This window comes from Dermacentor albipictus, unplaced genomic scaffold, assembly GCF_038994185.2.
Source record: "Dermacentor albipictus isolate Rhodes 1998 colony unplaced genomic scaffold, USDA_Dalb.pri_finalv2 scaffold_12, whole genome shotgun sequence".
NCBI classification, from domain to species: domain Eukaryota; kingdom Metazoa; phylum Arthropoda; class Arachnida; order Ixodida; family Ixodidae; genus Dermacentor; species Dermacentor albipictus.
This window is the reverse complement of record NW_027225566.1, coordinates 2860886-2882107: the sequence shown is the minus strand read 5'-3', so window position 1 is coordinate 2882107 and position 21222 is coordinate 2860886. Positions and strand designations below refer to the sequence as shown.

General features: G+C 46.0%; 1 protein-coding gene across 4 annotated transcripts in view; it reads left to right on the top strand.

The window, feature by feature from the left end:
• The window catches only part of LOC135921356 (collagen alpha-1(XVIII) chain-like), an 840088-nt gene that overhangs the window by 473038 nt on the left and 345828 nt on the right, over nt 1-21222 (top strand). For 2 of the 4 annotated variants that reach the window (XM_065455689.1, XM_065455687.1), the window contains exon 3: nt 6746-6787. The exons of the other annotated variants lie outside the window; for them this stretch is intronic. In XM_065455689.1, the coding sequence (XP_065311761.1) occupies nt 6746-6787 (42 nt within the window). The remainder of the gene's footprint in view (nt 1-6745; nt 6788-21222) is intronic. 4 annotated transcript variants of the gene reach the window in all.

Sequence of the window (21222 nt, the reverse complement as noted above, 5' to 3'; positions counted from 1 at the left end):
CGCTCAGTGTAGGCAATTTTATTCGTTTTTCAAGCAAAAAAAGTGACCTCCTATGAACGAGGAGAGCGTTTGATTGGTCTGTTCAGACAACCTTGCGGGTGACCGCCCGGTGCTTGCGTTGGTGGTTACGCAAATTTGACGTCAGAACATTGGAATAGAAACATATTGGAATAGTTTTACGTTATAGGGCCCCAAGTCACACTATCTAACCTAACACACCGTCTTTTCGTTATGTGCCCGCCCCGTATGTGATGTCCCGTTTAGAAACTTTTGAGGTATGATAAATAAATAAATAAATAAATAAATAAATAAATAAATAAATAAATAAATAAATGCCAATAATTAAAAGAACAAACTAGCAAGAACTTGTTGGCCAATACCCTGTAGCGTGTAAGAGTCATTGCTTAGAAACGAAACAATTCACAGAGGCCGTGTTCACAAAGAGAGCCTGCTGCTATCACGATGAATGGGTTTGCGTAGCCGGAAGCATCGCTGATGTGCGCTGCTTTTAATTATCTGATTAATGAACTACACCTTTGTTGTTTGTATTTTGTTAATGCAAATAATGAAAAGTTGCGCAGTTCTGCAGTCTTGCGAACGCGAGTCATTCGTTGAACTTGTGCGAGCTACGAAGCGTGCACGGGGACGCGAGACTGTGCTTAGTGCTGTGCTCGAGACGATAGTTTGATGCGCCTGAAAAATGCGGCGTATTGAATCGCACGCTTCCAATCGCGTGATAGCGTTCGTCATTGGCTCCAAATCCTTCGTCATTGGCTCCAATCCAAAGCCCTTGCTATGACGAGATGGAGAGCAAGAAACAACGATTGGGTCGAAGAGTTCAATATGCGGTTCGAAAAGCACGCGTGTACGCTGCCGTCTCGTGCCAGCTGAGCTGATCACTATACTCTGGGATGATCGCCCGCTCGAGGGTGTGACAGCGCTTGCCGAAGACCTCGCTCGGCCCTGGAAGCTAAGACACTTTCACACGTCGACGTCCTTTTTCGGAGTGTGTTGGCGCTTTTTTCTTCGTTTTCTCTTATTCTCTGGTTGATGCTGCGACGTACAATGCCAGAGCTGATTGTTTGTACAGGTTTGCTTTAATATTTCTTACATGTTGTTTCGGGTATTAGTAGCACCGACAACGATGATGAGTCATGACTGCGGGGGCGGGGAGGAAAGCCACGCAGAAATAAATGAGCCACCCACGGCGAAGAAATGCATACGCGCGAAGAAGAAGGAACGTGTATAGGCCAAAGTAAGCGAAAACAAATCTAAAAGACAAAGTCATGGCGTAAATATTTTCTTCTGAGAACACCTTACGTGTGGCTTTTCTTTACATCTTCATTGCTGTCGGCACCTGCAGAGCACCAGAGAGAGGGCTCACTGTCTGTTCCGCAAAACGAGCTTAGTTTTCATTGATGTAATACACTAAAAGCTCGTTAATTCGAACCGCAAGGGGAAGCCGCTTCAGTTCGAATTAACGAAAGTTCGAACTAACGAAAGTGAAGGAGGGCAACAGTACACTGCGATTTGGAAGCAGTAGGGCATGTCAGAAATTTGTCGTGTCAGAAAGTGATGGCGTGTGCCGCGGGCACACGCCATCTTCAAGTCGAAGCTCTGGGTCCGACTGTGCCACACCACCGATGTCCACCGAAACGAACGTTAGCCAAGGCTTAACACCATCACAATGAATCGCGACGGCCGATACCTCCTAAGCTGAAAACAGAGGTGCACAACCGATGAAAACTGCCGAGACAAAGACGCTGAACATGTGAATGTGGCGAAGGCCCTGATTCGTTGGTTCTTGATTGCAAGCGCTGCTGCGACGTACTTGATTCGCTGTGTTTTGGAGCTTGCCGTGCCATCTCCGCACAACATTAGCAGCTGTACAAGATTTGCAAAGCCTCCGAGATTCGCAATGGGCAAGAAGTCTCGGAGGTTACGTAGAACGGAGAGGCGGCAGCCGCCGCTGCCTTCTGGCTGACCCCGCGTCGGGTAGTTTTTTTTCCGATTTTGCCTTCTCTCGCCGTTCTCTCCGTTTCGGAGGCAATACAGCCTTGTGAGCAGGCAGTAGGCGCGCTTCTCTGGGCGTGTGTCAGGCGAGCGTAGTTCGACTTATCCGTGAGGGAACCTTCTCGCGTTCGAATTAACGGACTTTTTTATACATAGACTTCTGTGGAGCTTGGCCGGACCAAATCGTACAGTTCGTATTATCCATAAATTCGAATTATTGAAGTTCAAATTAACGAGCTTTCACTAGTATTAAATGTCGCTGCTTAAACAGAACTATTTCGTGTTCGTTTGTGCATTGCAGAACTATTTCAGCACCGCCGTGCACCGGTACAAGGCAGGTTTCACCGCAACGGGTTCTGTGCTACAGAAAAAGCTTTTTCTCTCTTTTTCGCTCTTGTGAAGGCTCCACAAAACCCGTGCAACTCACTCTGAATGAACACTCGCAGGGACTAGCACAATTAAATCTCACAGACTGGGTAACCTTGGACCGGGTGGAGACAGAGGCTCGTGGAAAAAGTCGCAGTTTCGCCCAAAAGGCGAAGCATCGATTGCTATAGCATATTAGTAGACAGATTTATCGGCCTTATAGACTCGTACACATTCGCTTACTAACTAAATTAACAAGCATGGTGTCAAACGCGCACAGGTGAAGGTAAACTCATCTCACCCGACGAGCGCGGACACTTGCGGTCAATACGCTGGCGTGAGGAAGAGTGGCAGCAGCATCGAGCGAATTGACCTTCTCGCTGACTGTTCTTTCGGCGCTAACGAAACGTCGGAAGCACAGGTCATAAGAAACTGTCAGCCCTCGGCGCACCTAAACTGCCTAGACTCTGTACCCACTGTAGATCGCTTTCACGATAGGGCCCGCGCGGCCACGCCATGCGCAGCAGCCGCTGGATAAGAGCGGAAATGCGTTTGAAGTGTCCATATAAATGCTATCGCAATAAGACGGCTGGGTTCAACATCCTGAGTCAGCACAGCAGGTTTTGAGGAGCGCCGTAGTGTAGAGCGGCGTATTAAGTTTGACCTAATGTTATTCTTAAACGTACACCTAAAGCACGCTGCCCGACCGTTCTTGTACTTCGCCGCCCCTACCAGAATGCGGTTGCCATGGTCGGAAATCGAACACGTTAGTTCGCGCTCAGGAGCGTAGTGCCATAACCACTAAGCTACCGCGGCAGGTCGCGAAGCCCTTTTCCAATATCCAGGAAGCGCTTAGTCGTATTCCTGAGGACTGCAAGGGTGTTGTGATGAAATAGCAAGTCCCCTTGCCTCTTATGGCAGGCATGGAGCAGTTCACATTTGTGAACTCTAAACGGCGACGATGCAGGCCTCAACTTCTGAGCCTACAATTACAGGTCCTCTATGATGAGGCAAATATAAAAGTTATAAAACAATTATAAGTAAGCCATTGATCCGCCGCGGCGGGTTTAAATCAAACCAAATGGCAGTTTATTGTAAAAAAATGGGCATAAGTATTTACAGAAATACACTGAACAGTTAGCCTCTATGGCTGGTTATCGGTCCAATCTGATGCACATATTCACGTGAACCAGGCTAATGAGCAGAGCTAGCTGCAATGAGTACGTCATACATAAGCCTGCATAAACATAACGATAAGGTCACTTGACAATCACATGAGAAATGCAAATCACAATCAAGACAAATACAAATCAATATCAGTACAAATAGAAAATAATCAGATATGCTTACTGAAAATAATTCTGATGCTTAAATTTAAAACAATGTGAAACATACAAAGAAAACTGCAAATTCCGTATGCATTCGACGCTACAAACCGTCCCAGTGGAAAACATTAGTAATGTGCTATAAATAGGACACGAAGGACTTAAGCTTAGTATTCACGGGCCGTATTCACAAACCTTTTCGTTCGTAAGTGCTGTTTTTCATTGGGTGATCGTCTTCGCTAACAATATGTCCTGCTCACTATAGGCTGGCACGAACGCTTTTAGCGTAAGACGTTTTTGTGAATACGGGCAATTATTAGTTTAATTGCTACATGACTGATCTAAAAAACGTGCCTACATTATATGACAATTTAAGGTTGCTCGCAAGTTTTATTTGCAGTGCTATTTCCAGTTTTATTTCCAGTTCCCAATTTTAGTGCACCTGTATTGGATTAACCTTTCGCCTTATACGATTCTGCAGATAGGAAGACTGAAGTTGCCGTTGGCTGTGTTCCTTGTGGTACGAGTTGGTAAATCACTAGAAGGGCCGAGTTCGCGAATCTTATCGCTCGGAAGGGTTGTATGGCATTGGCTGGCTACCACCTCTAATTAATGTAAAGCATTAAGGTTGGCCCACCACCCTTCCCTCTCCCCTCACAAAAATAAGATTTTTTTTATTCCGCCTAGGCGTCTTGTCCTCGCGTAGCGGTAAGAGCGTGATCCTTGGTAATACATCAACCTGCTCTGCGGTGCCATGGGACGAGGCGTTTACCCATGCTTCTTCTTCCCAATCCTGCGACGTATCCGGTGGCTGCTGCGTTTGGTGCGTCCACGCGAGCCCTATCTTATACTTGAAGTTGTTGCCACGGGAACGCAATGAAAGATTGGGGCCTTCTTGACAGCTGTTTCTTCACGCCATTTTACGGTGCCCAAGGCGTCGCAGCACAGGCCCTGAACAATAAATAGTGGAAGGTTGTTTGCAAAGGCATGCGGTGCGTTTTCCTTTGAAGAATACTCGTCTCTTCCAAATAAATATCTGTCTCAGAAGACAGCCAATCTCGAAGAGAATATTGCTTGGTTGCCCTCCTGCTGTTAACGACAGTCTAGGCACGCACCTATTCTACCATTGTTAGTCCTAGCGGTATGCACGGTACTCAGGTGCCTCTTCTTTAAATATCAGCCCCAGTCACCACGAGATGCCCATTTCCTCCAGGTAGGCACTTTCTTCGCAATTCCACGTCCCGTTTTCTTAACCAGCCTTAACGTGGAGTAAAAATACAGTCAAAAACAAAAACAATATGCAGCAAGCACCCTAAGCGTGCAGGAGAGCGAAAATTTAGTATCAGGAGAGAACCAAGTACCCGCCTAGCCGTTTCCTACGGAAACGACGCAAGAACATTGACGAAAAAAAGTCATCAACAAGAATCTGAACGCCGGTTGGCACATGATTTTCCGCCGAGTCACCTAACAGCTATACAGCGACGATGATATTCCCAAGATGATCGCAAGACCAGGCGACAAGTAGGGAAAGACGTCTTATACGACACGTCTCTTGCCGATCGAAGACTTCATTTCCGGCGTCACAGACAGCGTCCCTTTCGACAGCGGGGTGTCTCCTTGAGCGCCGTTCAATGGGGCTTGTCCGAAAAGGACGCGTCGCCGGTTGACCTCCCCCTTCACCGCCTCCCCTTCTTTCCACCACTGAAGGCCGCGGAGGCCATCTTTGTAATTCAAACGAGGTTCTTTCCAGCTCCTGATGGATGGCTTCATCCCCGGTCTCCACTTGCTGGTATATCCTCCGACGCCTCAAGCCACGTCGGGGACTTATAGTCGCGCTGACTCAGCATCGGCGTGTGTCAGCCCGTTTCCTTCGTTTCTGCACGCACTGCCTCCCCTTTTATTTTTCTTCTGCTCGCTATCTAGTAGTTTATCTTTGCTTTACTTGACGGTTGCGTGTGTTTAGCGTCGAGTAGCCGCGCCTTTCGACTCCGCCGTTCAGCGCGAAAAGAGAAGCCATTAATACCTCATGAATGGCAACAAAAGCGGTGCTCTTCTGTGCCGTTGACAAAGTAACTTGGTGAGAGAGAACGATAAGAAATGCGAACGGTGCCATTGAAAGCTGAACTGTTTGGTGATTAGGCGGCGCAGAAAAGGGCACGATTTTATACTCGCCGTCTGGCATTTACATTCATCGCTCAAGGTGTGTTAGCGTTTCGTTCGGATTAGTGTTTTATACTGCAGGTAGACGAATGAAGCTGTCAGCCTTTGTCGGTGGTGCTTAGTTGTCCTTGACTATTTCAACTACAGGCCATGAACCAGCTGGACTAGTGACATTTATTTATTTATTTATTTGATACATACTGCCGCCCTGAGTGTCAGGCCTTGGGCAGGAGTGTTTTGTCTTCTGTTCAGACATGTTCTGTCTTTCACTGTGTGGTGCACAATAACTAGTGAAAAAAAATAACGCATATTTCTGTAGGTCATTTTACATACCTGTCAATGAGTAGACGAGATTACCCCGTTTTTCCCTTTAATTTCTCAACAATTAGTGATATCATTGACAACCTTTTGTTTCCGCAGTACGTCTGTGTGGGTGTTTTTAAATGCCATTTAATGAATCTGCACAGTTAAAACTATATATCGCCACTGTCGTGCTCTCTTTAGATGTCATTGTGCTCGGTTTATTTACCCTGCGAAGCATTGACTTACATCTGTAGCTCGACTTGGCGCAATCAGCTAACACTTATTGGCATTTCTGCTGGACACGGCGGACTTCTCCCAGCTGCGTTCATTGTTCTACCATTTCACTTCACGCATAAGGCGTGACATGCCGTCGCCGTCGGGTCGACGTCGTAGTGACATGGTAAGGTATAAAGTTGTTCTAGTTGGAATGGATGCGCTGACTTAAAGTATGTAGTCACATGGTGAGTGAATTGCCGGCTACTGCTAACCGCCGATACTGCTTTGTCTGAGAATCAGTGGACTCCAGATTGATTGATATCTTAATCTGTCTCTTTCTCTCTCTCTCTTCTTACTCACAGCCGGTTGGCAGCGGGGAGTACTCGGAGGCAGACAATGGTGACGTGAGTGACAGCAGACCGTTTTCTTTCCCGTTCTTTTCTTCCATCTTTAGTAGACTGTCCATGAATTTGCATCGTTACTGACCGTGCGCGCATTATCGCAGTCATTCCCTTTGTTTCTATTTCGGCGGGTGCGTACAGCCATGTACGAATCTCACACTCCAGCTCTGAGCATTTTTCATTGATGTGGATTCGGCTACGACTTCGTGTTGGCATGTAAAAACGATGTAATTCTGTTTTTGATGCGGAAAAGAAACGGGATAGGAAGGGTGATGTACGTGCACACGAGCTTAGCAATACGCTAAACTCGACTCGCCGATGTTGCTTACTGGCTATGGTGTTGGCCTTCTGAGCAGGAGGTCACAGGATCGAATCGCGGCCACAGCGGACGCATTTCCATGGGGCGAAATGCGAAGAAACCTGTGTACTTAGATTTAGGTGTACGTTAGAAAACCGCAAGTGGTCTAAACTTCTGCAGCCCCCGCTGCGCGTGCTTCATATTAAGATCGTGCTTTTGGCACGTAACACCCCATAATCTATTTTTTTATTAAGCTATACACGTGCAAGCTCGTGCACAGATGACCACAGAAAGTCCTCAATACACCTGGCGCACACATGGAACATAGGTTACTAGTGAATACAAGGAAATCAGGCATCCACCCGTTCGTAGCAATTGCTTCAAAGGAAACCCATACGGGTTCCTCGAAAAGAAAGCCTCATAGTTGAAGAAAAATTTGTCCTGGTCCGGGACTCGAACTCGGGACCACCGCCTTTCCGGGGCAGCCGCTCTACCATCTGAGCTAACCAGACTAGACTAGACTACTCTTGTGCTCGAGCTCCGAACCCGAGCTTTTATGGCTCCCTATCATAGCGCTGCGCAGCTTGTTGCGTCACTGTCAATACTTCCCGCAGGTCGCAGGTAATGGCTTGCTAAATGATGCCCATTTTACTACACCTAATGTATTATTTATTTTGCGCTTGGTATCGCTGTGACTTCTTCGCACTTAATTGTCGTAAAACAGCGATATGCTAAGCTCACGCTTGTAGACCATTGCATCGCGTTTTATTTTGCCCTAGCGTGCATTGCTCGTTATTAACTATCTGAAAACACGGGACACATTTCATGCAAGGTGCCTTTGGTCTACGTGGTGAGAATGTTATGTGTTTGAAGTTATGTGTACCATTTTCATCCTTTTCAACATGCATTGAAATATTTCTTTTCTTCTCTCTTTTTTTCTTGTTTTGGAGGAAGGGGAGCTTTTTAGCTTTCTTTTCTTTTTTTCGAGGCTGGAGGAAACAAAAAAGGGTAAGGGGAAAGATGAAGGGAACGGCGCGCGTGCGAACATTAGCCGGTGTGCAGTAAAACAGGCGTAATTCGTTTTCGAAGATGTATGTTTATATTTTGCTCGAAGGAAAGGTAATGTTATGCATGGTGCGCGGAAAAGCACATTTAGTCTATCGCGTGGAGCTCGAATACAAGTTCTCTAAGTCGATTTATCGATTCGAGTGTACCTTCGTGCGATAGGAATGGCACTAGTTGATCTAAAGATAGCCGGAAGAGAAAAATGAAGTGATAACCCGAGTCCGTTTTCAGAAGTTCTTGCTTTAGATTTATTTACCTTTTCGCTCCAAATTGAGAGAGTAGTGACAGGGGCATCTAAGCGAGGCAGACTTTTTTTTTATTTCTTTTCCTAACAAAAGCGATGTAGGTCACTTGATTGTTTGCACAAAAAGTTCAAGCCCATGGCAGTTCTTCGGGCCGTGCGCAGACAAGACGATGAAGCCACTGGCCGCCGTTTTGCCTGAGCTGTTATATATCCCACAATTCAATATCGAACGCGGCGACGGTTATAGAAAGTATGACGGAAGCTGTTTGCCAGGCTGTTCTGTTATTGTTACGTGACGGTAAAAAAAATTATGCCCTGCAACGGAATCTGAATAAAATATATCAAGAAAAAGCGGCAAATGCGTCGCCAAAGTTGCTGCTTAAGTAGCGTTTACCAAAGGCATAAGGTTTGTACGTTAGAAAACGACTGATGGCAGAAACAGCGAAATTCTGAAACATAGGCCTGATTCACAAAGCCCTTCGTTTGTAATGTTCTTTGTCATTGGCTGGACGCCTTCAATAATTGTAAGTCCAACGTCAGGATTGGCAGAAATTTTCTCGTACAAACAATATTAGTGCAAGAGCGTTTTTGTGGAAAATGGCACAGCCTTCCATGGCGCCACCACAGATGGTAGAAACGACTTGCCTGGAGTAGTGAGTTGCTCCTTATTACCGGAAAATTTTAAACTGCATTTGATGCAAGCCAAAGCCGAAACTGATGGCTTAATAGAGTTTTCCGGCAAGGGGGAGAAAAAAGAGACGACAAAGAATAAAGAAGCATCTGAGTCCGTCTGAGTTTACTAGGAAGTACTAATAGGGCTACTGTTGGTCAGACCAGATGCCCAGCAATCGTGGCGCTTCACACATGATTAGCGAAGGCGACGACCAATGATGAAGCAGGAGTTACGAACGCAAACCTTCGTAAACTCGGCTTCTGGTATATGTAGCCTGCGCCTTTGTTCGGCGACGTCTACGCGTGGCGGCTTGATCGTCAAATTTCGTTTTTTCGCCGCTAAGGCTTCACGTTTTTCGAGCCACAAGCGCTCGAAGAGCCAACTTTCCAGCTATTAATTTGCCTGCTTAATGTTTGCCGTTTGCAGCTTGGTCAAACATTGGTCAAAAGCTGCTTATACCGATCGACAGCGCAATCTGTTCGGGCTTCTAGTACCCAGCTAAGTCCTGGATGACCTCGTTTATTTTCTTTACAATTTCACTACTGGTCTACCTGATTGAAAGTTGACTATGTACAGCGAGTAGCAGCGTACGATGAGAATACAGCACTTTGAGGGCGATTTAGCTAACCGCACAAGTGTTCTAAGGTAGCTGGGCATATACATATATATATATATATATATATATATATATATATATATATATATATATATATATATATATATATATATATATATATTTATATATATATATATATATATATATATATATATATATATATATATATATATATATATATATATATATATATATTCTACACCTATTTTCAATAGGCCAGATAAAGGATACGGGCTAGCCTGCACGAGAAAGCACTTGCCACTAAAGCATCGTGCAAGAGCAGGGGCTACTGAACCCTGATGTTCGACATATTATTAGCGAAAGCGGCACGCCATGGCAAATAGCGCTTTCCACTGAAGGACTTTATGAGTCTTGCCTTTGCTGTTAACGGTACGACGTACTGCGTATGTCGGCTTATATAGTTCAAGAAATCTCATGTCCACAAACACAACAGCAATGTAGTCTTATACATTGCCGAGAGTATAGTTATTCCCACTGTATACCCGAGTGAAATGCATGTCATCATTCGAAGTTACATTTGCCTTCGACAATGACAAAAGTAACCGGTAGAAACCGTTATGTAGCGTAATACTGGGCACAGAAACCCCCTTTGTTGATTGTGACTACGCATGGCACAAAGTTATTGTGTCGTGCGGCAAAGTTAGTACATTTAGTATTACCACTTTCTGCGAAAAGGAAGTCAATTATAGGAAACTTTCGATAGTGAACACTTCTTACGACACAAAGCAGTTCCTTGCAGGAGTGATCTAATTTATTAGCTTCGGGGACTGTGTTATTAAGCACCGCAGGACTTCTCGAGAGAATGAACGTCGAAGGCCACTTGTTTTTTTTTTTTTTGCCTGTGAGCTTCCGTGCGCTGTTTAACGAAGTTTCAAATATCAATCTAATGAAGTTCACTGACGGGACAGTCTTCTTGAGTGGGATGACAGCGAAATCAACTCACCGATCGCCTGTGCAGACAGTTTAATGCTGGTATTTTTAGCTTATAAGCGGGCGTTTGCCTTTGTGAGAAAACTGGGGTAACTGACGCGTACTGCCACACTCGTGTCTGTTATTTGCAGCCCTTTTTCTGTGCCCTGGAGAAATCGGCAATTAAAAGTTGAGGAATAGCAATTAAGATTTGCATAGCGCAGAGATATTTCCTAGGACAAACTAAGCGTGATTTAGACCTGCCGTGCATTTTTCTTCCTTTCTAGTTCACATCTCCTTTCGGTTCTTTACTATACACTTATCAATGCTCTAAGCCATAATCAGCCTAAGAACGACGCGACTCTGAATAGCGTACTGAAGGGGGCAAAAAATACATATCAAGGGTGCTATGCAGGATGCGTCGAGTTTGGCGAAACTCGGGATCTTCACGAGCTCTGGCGACACCCCAATATGAAAGCACGAATGGTACCGAGACACAGTTTATCTTTCGACAAGCCTCCAGTTTCATTGGTTTATCAAGATTCACTCTGGCTGGCTATCATTCCTTGGGCGTTGCCTTCTGGGCGGTCGACAAACTGGGGCTCACGTGATCATACCGTCGGTGCATGGTCGTGCCTTCTTTCACTTGTTTGTCGTTCCACCGAGTGCATTACATGCAGAAGCAAGTTGTAAAGCAAATGCATTTAGTACAGTATTATAAGTTACTTTAACGTGGTTTAGAAGTATTTTGAAGCTTACGAGATGTGCACTGAATGCGTCTTAGACTTATTTGTAATTTAGTACGCTTCGCATTATACCACGAGGGAACGCTGTAGTGGCGTCATCACATCCATTCAACGGGCAAGCATGGCGGCTAAGCATCAGAGAGGCCCAGTGTAAACAAACCCGTACAACGAGCTTGCAGTGCGCGACGTAGTGATCAGGCTCGACGATGGCCACTATTTCTTGGATAGTTCTGTTCCTCCGTGGGCAATCTTCCCGTGCACCCGGTAAGACTGCCAATAGCTTCGGCGATTTTACATATCGCAACGCGCACCTACTGTTCACGGCGAAGTGCTGAAGAAACAACTTGTCCGGTGCTGCTTCTGCGAGTGCGCTGAGTTCCTCCACTCTGTGTGACTGCGAGCGTCACGAACATTACATAGTGTGGGCAAAAGGCAGAGATCCTATATAGCGACGATGCGACAAGGAGGTGGTACCGACGATGGATCTCGCTACCAACACAGTGAAGGAGACATCGACAAACTGCAGGTAAGTATATTTCTACTGTTTCATATTTAGCATAATAAGAGTGCACGGATTAAACCACTTTCGTAGTAACGAACTGAATGTCTAGCAGTTTAAAGAAGGCAGTGAGAACCAATGAGTGTTCGTGCTTTTACATGCAAGTGGGCCCGCGAAAATATGGAAAAGATGAAGGTAACCCTCACTAACTTGATGAGATAACAGAAATTCATGAGTGACATTAAGCCAGCAAAATTTATGGAAGAGTATCTTTATCCAAGTGAAATATCAATAGCAAGTACTGATATAAAGCTGGAAACTTATACAAAAATTTCATGGGTTGAACAGCACATGGAAGGCATTACCGAATCGTGATCACCATGTGACCGATATCCTTGAAAAAAGTCTAGAATCATTGCATTCCACCGGTTATGCAATATGGGACATAAACCTGGAGGTTAACAAAGAAACTTGAGATGTCAAGGACTGTGCAGAAAGCGAAGTAACAAAAATTGTTGGAGATAGCATTAAGGCAGGAAGACAGTGGCGTAGTAAACCATGGCAACTGATATGCTAGTTGAGATTAAGAAAAAAGAAAGGAATCGGCAGGCAGGCCATGCACGTATTCGATCACCTGTTGCCAATTCATATCAGGTGATTACATAAGCATGACAGAATGGATGTCAAGGAGAGAGAACTACAGCCGAGGATGGTAGAAAATTGCGTAATGAGACAAAAATATGATGTTTGTAGGCATAGGATGCAATCAGCTCGTATAAGACGGGATTGTAGGGTGAGGCATTTGTTTTGCAGCGAACAAAAATAGGTTTGTGGTGCTGACAGTAGAGACTCGTGAAGGTGCGGTGCCACCTCAGCTGCTGGCACACTAATCAACATGACAATTGGCTCTGAAAAAGAAAACCCCAGTTATGAAAAATAAAGCAACGTTGCCCCAACGCATTGTTTTATTATGCATACTACACTAGAGGCTTCCACAGTTAAGGGCACTTAGTACTAATAGTGAAACGAGCATTTTTCTTTGTAAATAATGGTTTGTATGCGGCTGATTCATTCCATACACTTTTTTGCAGCAAAACATTCTGCTGCTGGAGGCACTCAATTGCCTGGTGGCAGTAGGCGAGCACCAGGCACGTGCTCTTGAGAGTGTGGCAGAGGTCCAGAGGGCTGCTCTGCAACAGTAGTATCGGTGCCCTCACTGCTCTCCTGTTGAGCCCACAGAAGGCACCTTATAAAGGAGCCTTCAGTTTAATATTTTGTTTATTATTCAAGAACATGAATAAAATTATTGCAGTAAACATTCTGCTGTGCATATTAGGAGACTTGTAACATGCACTTGGTGTCCCTTTAAAATAGGCAGAAACGTAAGACAACCTGTGCCACTCTTGGACCATGTAAATAAAAAATACACCAATGCAGCATACACGTCATTGTGCTGTTTCTTCTTTCTATGTGCAAGAATACAGTGCGTGTTGATTAGCCACAAGATGAACGGTGTGTGTAATTCACAATGAAGACAGAAAACAGCAGGAGCTTAATAATGCTATCACCTATAGACTGTGCATATGACTGCCAAACTCCCTGATTCAAATGTGCCATTACATGCATGTTCGATACCACATATTCTTTAACATTGTCTTATAATTGCATGTACCATATTTCACACATCTTAAGCCCTTGCATAGCACACTTCTGATGTATCCATTTCATAGGCCAAGTAATTGTACACTTTGTCCTTTTGTGTTGTATGAAAAGCAGCAGCCTTTACAGTCGTATAAAACTTCAGGAGAGAAGGAGAGGCCCCACCCAGATGATCAAAGCGCAGCAGCCGATTGCTTACACGTCTAAAGAAATAGTCCCTCTCCAACCAGCAGGTATTAGTCTGTCCGGCGGCACGATGTCAGTCTAGATTGCGTGCCCATTGGTGCAGGCTTGTGTTCACCTGCCTTCTGTCCGGCGGCACGATGTCAGTCTAGAGTGCGTGCCCATTGGTGCAGGCTTGTGTTCACCTGCCTTAAAGTGCAGATTCCGCAGCCTCCTAAAGTTGTATCCGACTATAGAAACACGTAATGCCTTGCACCAGTTGCATAGACTTCTGCAACTTGATAGCACACAATGATCAGGAGCAGAAATCTATAAAGGCATCCAAGCAAAGCTGGCTGGCCACACTTCCATTATGAGGGGCTGGAAAAGGTCTCGCCAAATATTCCCATGACATCCTTGAAAAAGAGATGGTGTTTGGCACTTCTTTAGAATCAAAATCAGATTACACTGAATGTTGTGTAGCACGTCAAAACAAACCGAGCTTGGTTATTTGCACAGCATGTAATGGGAGGTTGTGCTTCACATCGGAAACAAACTGCTCTGTCGAGTACAATTTTAAGGCCGGTATGGCACCTATTATGTTAACAGTGCCTATATACGAATTACACTTTTCACAGGCCATTGATTTCAGCACTATTTTTGTATGATGCTTCTTTCAATCAGTGCTTGTATTACATTAGCAGGTGGATTTGAAAGCAAAGCTTTGTTTGCAAACCTTCCGACTTCCATAATTGTGTGGCAAGGCACTGGCATGTTGTCGAATAGCTCACACTTCCTCGGTCCTGCACCAAAGAAGCCCAATGCTCTAATTGAAGTTGGATCGCACAACAATTCAACGGCACACAAAGAAGTGTAACACACACAGCAAAGCATTCTCCTGTGTGTATTTCTCTTTGTGTCCCGTCAAATTCTTGTGCAATTAAACTTCAAGCTTCGATACCAATACACCGTCTTCAACCTCACCAATGCTCTAGTTATTAGGCCACAATGGTGCACATCTTTGAAATTTCGCAACACAAATTAGCTCTCCAAAAAATCACAAATGTTAAATTTTGCAGCACAGCTGTATGTATGCACGTGCCGTATTCTCTACCACTAAACTGACAAGAATCAAAGAGGCAAGCATTAACCAGCCTTGCTGCTGCCGTTACCATTATCATCATGACGCCAATGGAAAGACAGTGCCACGTTTCAGTAAAGGGAGTGCTGGAGGGAAAGGTGTGACAGCGAGGGCTTACAATAAAAATAACGGTTACGAGACATGTTCAATGCCAATATATGCTGCATGTCGCTCAGCCTACTTTGGCATTGCGGCAAGCGTTTACTCGTTTGGGCATAGACACGTATTGTGTAATCATTGCTCTAAAGCTGTACAAATGGTCTATTTGCTCTGCAATTTTTATTTTTATCATGGTGGCTTAAAGACCCACTTTTCATTGGCATCTGCACCACATTTCTCCCGATATGTAATTTTGCCTTGGTGGTTCATGACATCTTCACGTAGAGAGTTCGGCAGAGTATCAGATGTGCATTGTTCTACTGCTTAAGAATTAGAGCCCCATTATGAGACGAAAATATACAATTTATCCATCCAGAATAACGCGGCCCCCCGAAAAAAACGAAGATGCACTGAACCTCTGGCACATGCATCGACAGTGAACAGAGCAAACAATCTGAAGTATTTGCTTCATGCAAGCCAACACACAAAGATCCTCAATGCATTTTCATTTCACCACAAATGCATAAGCACAACCGGCTTGGCGCAACATCCACATCTCGCGCTGCAACAAATTGTGCAATGCCTCGCTGTTTCATAGTGCGGCCGATAGATTACGCATGACCAAAATTCAGCATTGTGCATACTTAATAACTTCACCAATGAAGAACCCCAAGTTCTTTATGAGATTAGGATTCATAGGTTACTTCACACAATTTGTGATATCCATTTATCTATTTATACTTAAATAACCTCTTTCCCAAGAAAATGAGCCATTTGGAAGGCACCCTGACAGACAATTAGAACAATCCGCAAAAAGTGATCAACCAGCGAAAAAGTCTGTTAATCACAGTAACGCTGATATTGAAGGCGCCTTAATTCCTACGTACGTTCCGTCGACACACCCAACTACGTTCGTAATGTTCCCACGAAGTAGGAAGCATTCTTTTATATATGCCCGCTCCGCCGAGGTATTCTGGAAAGCTGGCCACAGTTTACGCACTGCCGCATCGATAAGCGCGTCCGACACAACTCTGACACAGTTGCTAACAGTAGTTTGATGGCGTCCAATGTAACGCTCGGCGCCGACGCTTCCCTGAAATCTCCCAGTCCCGTAGAAACGGAGGCCGCAGATGACTTGCTCTACGACGGTGAGCGAATGAAGCCCGCTACGTTGTCTCCGCAGACGAGAGTCTTCGCCTAGCTCGTCACACAGCCAGCACACTGATGTCTTCGACAGGCGAAAATGACGCTGAAAGTCCCCGTCGGTCATGCAGGTGAACGGGTCCGGACGGTCATACTGACGCTTGCTGCCGCTGGATGCAATGAAACAGGCTGCTGCTGCCGCCGCCATGTTCCCGAGTTGAACTCGGAGGGGGTATCGCGATGTACGAGTTTAGCACGAGTTCGTCTGTCAATCAAAACCAGAGGTCACGCCCCGCGCGAGGCATGTAACTATTGCGCGCGCACCCACTACAGTTGGGCCACGCCCAACTTTTATTCCGGCAACAGCGACGCGGTGTCGAGCTGAGAGGCATCAACAATCTTGACCGCCGACACAAAACACGCACAATGCACTGTCGTCGGTGATGTACTGAGCACCACTATCAAAAACAAAGCGTTGACTGTCGCTGGCTTATGCATACATCTTCTCGGGCTGAGATGGCCGCACAACACGGTTTCATTGCCTGCATTGTGGCGCGTAGCGCACAGTAAATAATTATCGGCACGTCACTGTAGCTGCTTGCAAGGCGTCGATGCGTCGAGGGGGACGACGATGCTGAGGAGTGCGTATTTCGGCAGTCGTTTGAGATGGCTGCTCTGTCATCGGTGATGAAACGGAGCCACAGCGTCGTAAACACGATCAGCGTCCGAGAATCGCTCGCTCTTCTAGACCCAGTGCCATGGCATTTCTTCATCACAAGCACTGCGCACTCAACAGTTCCAACACCTCTCTCCGTTCGAAATCTGATTTCATAACTGCACACAAGAGCCCTCACCTGCCAAAATGCGAGTGCTGCGGTGTCGTTACGATATCCATCTGCGATCGCTGCTGGCTCCAGCAGAGGTAATCCGATAGCACCTTCGACTGCACAACACACTCATATACTGCGCACAAGCGCTCAGAGGCGCCTTCACTGGGCAAGCGATGACAAGCGATGAATTGTGTCGCTGGGGCAGCACGCACTTTTCGCAATGTATCGCAGAGGCTTGGCGCACAAAGATAAACAGGAACATTTTCACTGAACTGCGTCACTACGCACTCTAAAATAACATACCGCCATTTGGCAGCGACAGCTGTTGTGTCGTTTTTAGTCGGTAAAGCGGGGGATTGCCTAGTGAAGCGCCTGCGATGAACAGCCGTACCGCGGCGCTGCGTTTCTATTCCCCTAATAGAGAAAGAGTTGCCATGACCCTTCATGGATGAAGACCGACTTTATTGCGAATTAAAGCCCCTTAAACTTCGTAATGTAGTGCCACGCTTTGAAGAATGCCGCCTCCTCCTCCAGCGCTCTGGCCGAAGCCGACACCGCGTCGCTATTGGCCTAATGGCATCACGTGGCCCCTTGCGCCGGCTTCGTTTGTTTACAGTCGGGCTTCAGTGCCATCTTTGCTCGAGAAGCGGCGCTTGTTGTCGGCATTCCTTCCGTTCCTCTTCGGTGTTGTTTTGATCTTGTGAACGCCTTGAAGGATGTTTTGTGGCAACTGCGACGTCGCTTCACGTCATTTTCTGTTACCATGACCTGCTGCGCGTTTGGATGCCAATATAGTTTTAGCAAAGGCAAGAATATGTTCGCGATACCGTCCGGTAAGCACAACGGGTTAAGAAAGACATGGCTTCACCGAATCGGGAGGGAGAACTTGCGACCAACTTCCTCCGCGCGACTATGTGATGTAAGTTGTGGCTCTCTCAGAGTATTGTATGTGCCCGGCTTGTGTATTGTGTTGCGGGCAATAACGTAGTAGATATTGCACAGTTCACTGTGCATGTTGTCATTTGTACGCACGCTTTAACATGATTTTTACGCAACGTCTGCTTTGCTTATATGCGCACTACGTGGTCGTGTTAGTCATATTTAGTGCGCTTAATCGTTTTGAACGCCAACCGGCTTGAGTTCGCGGGCACGGGTGGTTGCGTGCGATAACGTGATTACGAAATTTTTAAGATTCAGCGCAGTCCTTTTGATAAAATTTCAGTCTCGATCATGAAAGCGCCTCAGGAGAGCAACTCTGCCTTTTGTGGTTACTTACTCGCCTTCTTTAGATAGACTAGCTTTGTTTGCCACATTTGTTCGTGTTCTTCGTTGGCGGTCGCCCGGTGGATTTGCAATACAGAGGCACCGATGAAAAGCGTGCGTGCTCTCCCGAAACCGTGTTACGCGGTGCGTTCGTCGTCGAGCGACCGCATCATAGGTAATTGAGACGTATGTGCTAATTGGCGTGAGCTTTAAAGTGTGCGAAGCTTAAGATGCGGCGGTGCAGCACTCGCAAAGAAAACGTGCGGTCGCCCGCCCGTTCGCTGGCTGGATTAGTCGTCGTTCGTGCTTAGTCGTTTGCTCGTTCGTTCGCGCGCTCGTTTAGTCGTTTGCTCGCTCGTTTAGTTCGCGCGCTCATATAGTCTTTCGCTTGCTCGTCTATGCTACCATTAGTTTCTACGGTCACTATGCCTAAATGAGACGCGCTTGCTGTAGGACTCTTAGGCTGGTGCGTTTATTTACGCAATGAGACAATAAATGGTGCACACGGACTTGTGACTGCAAAGGCAAATCTGTAATGCATCTATGTGAAAATAAACTGTTGCAACTCGAATGCCGTTTCATATCATTCTGACCTATGGATAAAACATCATTTCACTTGCCGCAATTTCGGCCGCGTCATGGCGGGGGGATTCTTTGCGCGATCATGACTTCACTAATAAAGTCATATCTCGCAAATGTTACTTCGAAGGGAGTGCAACCGTCCTCAATGCATGCACCTCAGTACAACTCGGTTCGCGACAAGTACGTCACTTAGTAAACGGACGAACCAACGCTCAATGAAGTGTTATTCGTGATAAGTCATTAACCTAAAAAAATTACTGAAGGCCACAGTAGTCTTGTTTGAGATTGGGTCAAGCATTGTTATCGCACTCGCGCTTCGCGCACGAATGCTAAAAACTCATTTTATTTTCTTGTGTACGCACAGTCCCGACTCGATGATCGGCCGCGGTATTTCTGTCGGCGTTGAGACACGAGAAACATAATAGCACCAGCGCCCACCTCTGAGGCTTTGCGCGCGCTTAGATTGGCAAGCACGCACGTTGGCGGCACTGTAGCTTGTAATACACTTTCGAGCCTCCAGAGCAGTGATCTCCGTCAGCCTTTGTACGTAATAGCTGATACGCGCCGCGAATTTACATGGCAAGGGCGGCGCGGATTCTTTAGGCTGAGGGCTTGCTGGAAGCCAAGAGGTTGTCATTCGATGGTAAACGTGTTATTTACAACCATTCGCAACAATATCTTGCGACACGCCGTTGACAAATGTTGCGTACCTAATTGTAGGGCACGCGATACATTCGCAGTCGTCAACGCACAGCGTTAACACTCCGTCAGATACTTTTTAAGAAATAGTTATCAAAAAATGAAACAAAAGCTGCCGTTACTGAATTTGTATAAGCATCGGACTCAAAATTCTATGCTGTACACGAAGTTACGCGGAGCTGGAAAGCCAACGTGAACGTCTAAAGGCACTGCCTTGCTATGCGTGCATTCACTCTGCGAAAGGTCATCTGCTGCGCTCGAGCAAGTAGGCGGTGCCACGGTCGAGGAGGGAGCGTGAAAGAGAGGAGAAACGAGGAGGAGTGAAGGCGGAGGAGGAGAGTGGCACTACTTTACGAAGTTTCAGGGGCTTTATTGCGAATAGCACTGCAGCGCCCCTAGGCGACTTATCACCGTATGAACGCCCTCGTGCGTGCGACCCGCTTCAATGTACCGCTTCTAAGCTTTCACCTCCCTGTCGCCCCTCGCGGCAAGAAGTGCAAAATTTAATAATTTGCTCGATCCCCGTTTTTCATCACAAATTTCTAGCGTTGAAAACGAAAAACAGATACCTAAAGAAATAAAAATGTTTGTTATTTTATTTGTTGTATTTTAACGTATTCGTTTGAGTGAAAGTGTAGGTGCAAGAATGCGCCGCATGTACCCTGTCCGCATTCGATGCAGAATAGAAAGACAGTGCGCGAAAGATGAGGCACGCCCTTGACGCGCGCCGGAAAGGCGTGGCAAGCGGCTCACGGCAAGGGTGCAGACAGACAGCGGGACAGTCACGGTATCGCTAAGTTGCGATAATCCGTTGATAACAATACGCGGCGCTGGCGCGTTTCGTTTTGCAGCCTTCTGCGCTTGAAACGTGGAAGCAGCGTGCCGCGCAGGGTGCGCTCATGTTGTCATACGCGGCTTTTTGTCTACATAATTTTTTGCCTGCACCTTCGGCGCGTTCCGCGCTATCTCCGTTCACTGATTGCCGTCGAGCAAACTCGGGTAAAACTCGGGTGAACGAGAAACTCGGCGCATCCTGCATAGCACCCCAAGTCAGATTTTAATAACTGAGTCGTAATTTCTTTTACTATTGAATTTAATGAAGAACGGATGTCGTAGGCGGTAAGCTTGGAGCGTTCTTTCTGAATGCAAATGTCAGAAAACGAAGCATTTAAACAAGCAAACAAATAAGCAAACAAGCTTCTGTGCATGCTTCGTTGTATTACGTTTAGCTAATTTCAAATCTGTTTAGTGTTCGCAGTTTTCCTAGGTCCTCTGGTAACTGGGGTGGAGCGTAGAAAACCTTCATTCTTCTAATGCCCAGCTGCCATGAGAAACGACGCTTTGTAAACAGATGAACACTCAGCGCAGTATATATAGCCTGGCAAGGTATATCAAATTTGTGTTGTAGATTTACTCATCACCCGCATACCTGGTCAAACCCGCTGGCATTGTAAGCCAGTTAGGAAAGCACTTGTGACGTTCGCCTCTGAGAGCTAGGGCAGTAATACTTTCAGGAACCTAGGTGTTTAGCACTGTTGTTCTGCGCGTTTTGTAGAAGAGGGTGTGTCCCTACTGTTAAAAATCAGGGGGGTGAATTCACGCAGCATTTCGTTCCTAAATGCTCTTTACCATTTGCCCTTGGCTAATGATGAGTCCAGCCATTTTAGGATTGCCTGGAATATTCTCTTACGAAGAATTCTGGAGTGAGAGCATTTTGTGAACTCGGGTCCCAGAGTTGTGAGACATTGTAGCAGTGAAGGCAGCGCTATAAGGTGTAGGTAGAACGGTA